Source organism: Leptonotus elevatus, chromosome 18 (genome assembly GCF_054856555.1).
Source record: "Leptonotus elevatus isolate MCC_2025b chromosome 18, RoL_Lele_1.0, whole genome shotgun sequence".
In the NCBI taxonomy this organism is placed as follows: domain Eukaryota; kingdom Metazoa; phylum Chordata; class Actinopteri; order Syngnathiformes; family Syngnathidae; genus Leptonotus; species Leptonotus elevatus.
The window spans coordinates 16,133,848-16,141,276 of record NC_141256.1 but is presented as its reverse complement, the minus strand read 5'-3'; the positions used below and the strand labels follow the sequence as shown (position 1 = coordinate 16,141,276).

General features: G+C 41.5%; 1 protein-coding gene across 1 annotated transcript; it reads right to left on the bottom strand.

The window, feature by feature from the left end:
• Nucleotides 1-86: 86 nt before the first annotated feature.
• On the bottom strand, nucleotides 87-6,276 carry LOC147158892 (visual system homeobox 2-like). Its single transcript, XM_086060731.1, has 5 exons — nucleotides 5,766-6,276; nucleotides 5,202-5,292; nucleotides 4,714-4,837; nucleotides 2,387-2,567; nucleotides 87-1,859 (listed from the first exon to the last, which is right to left on the bottom strand). The coding sequence occupies exons 1-5, from the start codon at nucleotides 6,220-6,222 to the stop codon at nucleotides 1,588-1,590; spliced, it is 1,125 nt and encodes a 374-aa protein (XP_085916857.1). The 5' UTR covers nucleotides 6,223-6,276; the 3' UTR covers nucleotides 87-1,587.
• Nucleotides 6,277-7,429: the final 1,153 nt, after the last annotated feature.

The following is a 7,429-nucleotide window of genomic DNA, read 5'->3' as shown; positions in this document are numbered from 1 at the left end:
TTTTTGCGTTTCAGGGCGGTACAAGCGCAACAATGTGCACAGTTTTCTCAACTTTGAAAGCAGCAAAAAAAGCACAAAGCAAAAGCTCTTTTTGTTAAATAGGCCATTTTAATCAGACTGCAGATACATATATACAAAGACAAACACAGAAAATGAAAGTATGATACACTTTTATGGCGTATGTACAGAGGTTGTTTTTCCACATTGGAGGTTGGTTGGCTTGGGGTTCTTCCAACTGAGCTTTTCAGCAGACGAGGTCAGCAGTCGCAGCGTGACAAATTCTTTTGTTATGTGACAAGAACAAACATTAAACATACAGTAAACCCTCGCTTGCCACAAACTCACATGCTCAAATATTTGGTCATTTGTCATATGTGGATATCAATTAGAGTTTGTATTACTGAGTCAAATATGTGAGAAAATGGCTATGATGATGATGAATTGTTATGTGTGTGTTATTAGCCATGAGCTGGTTAACGGTATGAAGGTATACCACAATTTTCAAGAATCACGGTTTCAAAATCACTGAAAATTTCCAGTGGTTTAAGCTGCCATTTTTTGTTTGTTTGTTTTGAGTCATCACTGGCCTAAACTATAGACACGTTAATGAGACAGCTAACTAGCATGGCTAATATCACTTCATATCCAATCAGATGTGACTTCACAAAGTGGAGAAATGCAAAGAAGTCGGCACTAATTTTCTGAGTAATAATTAGAGCTGTCAAAATGAATCGATCAAATTAGTCAACTATTTTAATAATCGAATAATCGTTTGGAGTTATAATTGGCCAAATCCTCTGATTTGAGCATGTCGACAGTAATTGTTCACTGATTTTTGCAGTCCTTCATGAAAGAAGACTTATTATCTTCTGTGTTTAATCCAAATAAAACATTTGCAAACATCTGTTTTTACTTTGGAGAACAATGATCGAACTGGTAACATAGTACAACATCAATCCCTCCCCTTTTTTTTTTTTTATATCACTATACGAATACCAAGTACGAAATAACTACCAATCACTAGTTAATGAACAGCAATCAGGGAAAAAAAATGCTTTTGTTATACAACTTCAATGCAAAATTAATAAGAATCAATTAGTCGATTAATCGATTGAACAATCGATAGATTGATTCTAAAAAATATTCGATAGTGACAGCATTAGTAATAATTACTTTATGTTGTACTACATTTTGACTTGATGCAGAAAAAATGAATTGTTTATTTTCCTTCTATAGGTTTATGTACCTGCCCAGCACATTAAAAAGGAAAACGTTATTTATTTGAAAAGAATAAATTTTAGAGCTATAATTGCAATACCGTCAAAGGGTAATATTTTTGTTCCTGGTTATTAAAGTGTCAGAAAGTGATAAGGGCCCGTCGGATACTATGAACATTTATGGGAGCCGTTTGCTATTTGTGGCTGGTGCTGGTCCCGAACCAACACAAATCGGCGGGAGGGTTCACTGTACATATTTAATGTGGTCTTTTGAGTTTTAAGCCTGCGGGGGAGCGAAGGTCGGCTCGATGTTTTTCACGTGAGCTCCTGACCCCGTCAAAACCGTTTCCAACGTTCTCCCGAAACGTTCTCAGTTGTCCGTCTCGTCCTCAGTCGACCCGTGCTCGGGTTCCTCCTGGCGTGGACGCGTGCCGAGCATCTTGGCGCTGTGCTCCTGCGCTTTGGCTCGCAGCACGGCGATACTGTGCACACGCAGTTCAGCTCTCTCGCCGTCTGTCCGTCCCGTTTCCTCGGGCGGGACTTTACCGCCGTCAGTCTTCTCGTGTGCTGGCGGCGTGACGGTGCCGCCGCTCCTTTCGTCCGGAGGGGAGCGCGGCGACTCCACCGACTTCTTGTGCATGCCTGAAGGACAGAATGTTTTTTTTGTTGTTTTTTTTGTCAGACCTTGGCAGCATTTTCTCACTTGGAAATGCAGATTGAAGGAGAAAACTGCGGCAAATGGACGCCTTAACTCCATCTTAATCAATTACGAGCGGCCTGATAGATTTCACCTAATCAATTGACACGTGGCCAACGGGAGATAGGGCTCTAATCTCTCGTAATGAAGTGGGATTATCATGTCATTGACTGCTGCCGTTTTATCGAGCGCTTTGACACTTGCTGGCCTTTACTGTCCCTCCTGCGGGAATCCATCCCGGGAGTCAAATTTAAGACGACACTGACAGAACCGCGGCTGATATTTTGCCAGGCAAACATCACAACAGGAAACTGGCAGAGGGGAAGCCAAGCATTTTTTAAATTCATGTAGCATACGTTGAAAAACGTGTGGACTCAAAATAGAGCCGTGTGGAATGCCCTTGGGTTACAACCGAGTTCCTGCCTACGGCGGTGACGTAAACAAAATTTGTTTGCAAGTGTTGACCTCTCACCTAGTAACCAAGGAGCGTACGACTCGGTGACGCCCTCCTTGGCCGATTTGAGAATGGACTCGGGTAGCGGGATGGAGTGTCGCACCATGGCGCCGTACAGGCCGTACTCGGCCATCACGCTGCTGCGGCCCCAGCACTTCTCACGCTTCCGCCACTTGGCCCGGCGGTTCTGGAACCACACCTGGCAAAAAGATCGGATGCAGAATTGTGATCGTTATAATATTCGATGGAAAACATTTATGTGCATTTGGCTCCTAAAAGAAAATTTTGTTATCTAGTTAAATACTAAAAAGTACAAACCCTCATAAATTGCAGTTCACGGTTTGCAATCCAACTATTTAGCAGATGTTTAATAAGCAATCGGTTTTGTTGTTTTTTAACACCGCCACCACTTGTTTGTGTATTTGTGCATAACAGCTAACATTAAAAAGTGCAATAGAAAAAGTTGACTTCAAAATTCTTCCAGAAGCACAAAAAAAACCTCTCATGTCAAATACGGTGATAGACCGAAAGGGCTTTTTCAAGGCCGATACCGATTATTAGTTATCAAGGAGACCACCAACCAATATTCATTTGCAGCAAAAGAGAAAATATTAGTGTCCTTTTTTTTTTTTGCTTCCATGGTCATCAGCATGCGTCAAGCTCAATTCAAAACTAAGCAAGCAAGTAGTTCCCTTTTTTTTTTTTTTTACTATCATTTTTAAAAATAAAAAGTGTAGGGAGTTCCCAGTGTCAGCGTCATTTTTAATAAAGTGTACATTTAAATAAATCCACACTCAAAAAAAAGTATGGGTAAAAAAATGGGCCGATCCTCTACTGTTCCGTATCTCACTGAGCGACAAATGCATGCAAATGCAATTAATTTGGGGTTTTCGTCAGGTTTCGTAATATGCTCAAAATGTCTTTGTGACAAGTAAAAACGGTCTGATGAAAAGCAAAACAATCTTAAGCATTCACCGCTCAGTGAAATACCAACTTTATCAGCCTTCATATAAAAAGGTCGATGCCGATATTTGAAATGCTGATATTTATTTAAAATGCCAAATATCAGCACCGATAATGGGCTCGGCCGATAATCGGTCTATTCCTAGCCAAATGTTATGTTTTAATCCGTTTCATTTCGCTAATAATGCTACTTAAAACGTCGTCTGTATATACGCAAATTGTCATCCGGAATGTTATCATCGCCAGTGATTACTGCCGAAAAAATCGGGATTGTGCAGGACCTGCCAGGTTCCGCCGCAGCCGCCATTTTGCATCTTTGCAACATGTGCAGCACATGTGTGCACGTGTGCCAGCCGTTCGTGTGCTTTCGCCTCCTCATGAGCCCAGATTGATTTTTCACCCAGCCAGGCCTCGTAATAGCCTCAGCGAGCTTGTGAATATGGATGAGCCCCAACCGGCATCATAAAATGGCCCGCCAGGTGGAATGAGATTGTCGCGATGGTGTGTGTGTGTGTGTACGTGTGTATACGTGTGTGTGTGTGTGTGTGTGCAGCGACAGGATTAAAAACGATCAAAGCGGAGAAGCTATTCAGGTAGATCTGATGATAACCTCCATCTCATAAAAAGATGGGCCTCAGATGAGCAATCACGCTTTTGACAGCAGTGTGTGTGCGCGAGTGTGTGTGTTAGTGTACATGTGCGTGTGTGTGTGTTTTACAGAGAGGTGACCCCAAGGGCGCAGAGGCTGATTGAAAAATAAGTTAATTTCCAGGCCCGATGGATGAGAGACAGGCGGCAAAATATCCCGGGAAATTAAAAAAAAAAAAGAAGCTAAAATGGCAGCCGGGAAGGAGGCAGCGATCGGCTGCTAATTAATTGCTGTGTGGTTTTATTTTCATCAGGACAGGACAGAAAAATTCTCCCCACGAAGGAGGCGAGCGATGCTTCCTTTTGTTCAACTTTATGAGCAATTCAGCCGTGCCTTGAGATCTGATTTGAATTTAAAGGTCAGTTATTTCAAATGATACAGAACATAGATGCCATTTGTTAGCCTGTCTATGGCGTTTACCATTATGTGTTAGCAGTAAGCTAGCAGCAAACTTGTGCGCTTGTTTAAAATACACAACGTGTATTATTTTTTATTATTTATGCTTAGTTTGACAGTAAACTTCAACTGGGACGTGTCAAACAACTTTTGTTTTGTTTTTTTCTATTTTTCTCTCACAAAAATGTGTTCAACGACAACTCCTATCTTGAAAAACTCATCACTTAAACCAAAGACTGTGGAACTTGCAATTGAGCAAAAAAAGTAATTTTATATTTTTTATTTTTTTAAACAGGTGAGACAGAAACTGAATGTTGCCCCGCCCCCCTCCCCTCACCTGTATCCTGTCCTCTGGCAGCTCTGTCTTCATGGACAGCATCTCCCTGGCGTACACGTCCGGGTAGTGTGCCTCGTTGAAGGCTTTCTCAAGCTCCTCCAGTTGATATGATGTGAAAATGGTTCTGTGATAAAACATACACCACAAAATTAAATGTATTGTGTATTGTGTGAATTAAAAAAAATATATATATTTTTTAAATATATATATATATATATATATATATAAATCTTAAAATAGGAGCAGCTGCAATAAGGAACATTGTAGACATTCTCCACCATGCATCTTTGATCTTAAGCAACGGCAGTCATATTGACATAATATACACTAGTATAAAATAAATCATCTTACAAAATAGGTTAATAAACTTCCATTTATTTTAATATGACGATTTTTTAAAATCAAGATGACAGAACAAAGGGATGAGGAGGCCTCCATTTCAAAACGGTATTTTATCAATTGAATAAAATGTACAATTTCCTTGTTACCGGTGTCGTCTTTTCTTTCTTTTCTTGCTTTGGCTCAAGGAAGATTTGGAGAATTTCTTATCACAAGAGGGAAGACTCATGTCATCAGAATCTGTCAGGAATAACAAGAAAATTCAGTTTCCTTCCGAGGGTAAAACATTTGTATAATTCAGTTGATTTAGTAAAACATTTGTATAATACAGTTGATGTAATATTTTACCCTAATCTTTCCTGAATATTGCAATGCAAAAAAAAGGCACTATATTAAACGTATATATATTGTAAAGCGAAAGAATTACAGAATTGCATTTTTTTTAACAACGAAATATAAAGAAATCTACAGACTTAATCAGCTTTCAAAACGAGTCAAATTCGGCCTGAGAATTTATTTCAGCTTAATTTCCCACTTTGACATTTTGTTAGTATTTATTTAACAAGAACATGTGTTAATATTAACGCAGTCTCAACGGAATAAATTCCGTAAGTCAAATACAACAAAATCGATGAAGAAATTCAACTCGTGTAAATAAGTGGAGACGTTCAGAAAAACGCGAATATTTTCTACCCCCCACACTCTGAACTCACCCGAGCTGGCGGAGTTGCGCAAGTCATGCACGTGCGCGTGCACGTTGGTCCTGTGCAGCGGCTGCAGGTGCACGTTGTGCGCCTCGTTGAGCGCCTCCAGGAAGGCGGGCTGACTGTAGAACGAGTGGATGCCGTCCGGGCCCAGCAGGCCGACGCCCAGGCCGCCGTGTCCGAGGGCCGAGCGGTGGGCCAGGACGTGGCCCCGGTGGGGGAGGGCCTCCAGGGGCCGCCTCAGCCCCCCCGCGGCGGCGGCGGCGGCTGCAGCCGGCGACAGCAGCGGAGGCGGCGGCTGTGGCTCCTTGTTGAGTCCGAGGAGCTCCTGGATGCCGAAGCCGGTGCGGCGGTGCACCGTGGGGGGCATCTTGCAGGCGGGGGGCGGCTGCTGCGCTCCCCCGTGTCCGGCGGGGTTTTGCTTATTCTCCGTATCCGAAAGCACGGCGCCGTCCTTGCCCGTCATGGTGATGCTGGCGAGATTTCACTTTCAGTTGGCGGTCGGGCGGGCGGGATGCTCGTCTTTATCCGACCCCCCCCCCCCCCCCCACTTGCTGCCCCAACCCCCCCTTCCCTCGCGCGGCAGCCAATCGCGAGAGACTCCACAATGAACTTTCCACCATAAGCAACTCTTTATATTCTTTTATCGCATCTTAACGCCATTTTTTTCAATTCGAGGCAGAACATTTGAATTTGTTTTTCTCCATCGAAGATTATTTTGGGAAGTAATTAGGCAAAGAGGAGCTTATACTTTCCCCTTCGTGCTTCTGTCAGCCGTCATCATCACTGAGCTCATCTGACGGAGCCAATGAGGCGGAACAAGCTCTCAAATTCATTGCAAAATCAAGCAGGAGGCTCACATTTGACGTTTAATCGCACAGAAAAACATTTCCGCCTCCCCTGCACAAAATGTATTATTATAAAAAAAATGAAATCTCATTTTAATTTAATTTTCTATTGTGAGACGCTTGATTTTAGTTGTCTTCATTTGACAGTGGGGTGCCTCAATATAGAGCTGCCTTTGAAATAGGCCTACAGATATAGATTTTATAGAGAGATTTCTTTTTACATCAATATGTTTTAATTAAACATCACTGTGCTATTAGGTCTACTAAAACAACAATATCAGGTGTGTGTGTGCATTTATTTAAGATTATCAGATCAATTGTGCTGGTAATAATTTTCTGCAAAATTTATAATTACAAAAAACATCGAGCAACATAATTGTAGTTATAAATAATAGCCACACTATATACGACTGATACAAACATACACTAACATTACTAATTATCATGTAGCTATAGGATATCAAAACTAATAATGGATATAGGTATCGACCAAATGAATTATATATTTATTGGATAGCCACAAAATATAAGTCATTCTTAATTGACAAAAAACAACAGCTAAAATATCCAGTTATCATTAGGCTGTGACAAAACATTAAATGGAACATTTTTAAAATAGCATGTAGGCTATATGCTATTAATCCACAACAAAGTATGATCTGATCGTCATAAAAAAATAAAAATTCTACAAATGGTGTCAACTAACACATTGCCGGTCAAATATGAAGTGATGACGTCACTTCACGAGCCAATCAAACAGGCCATTGATCCGTTAGACGCGCGACCCTGCCGTCCCCTCGCACGTGTGCTCATTTGCATATTCTA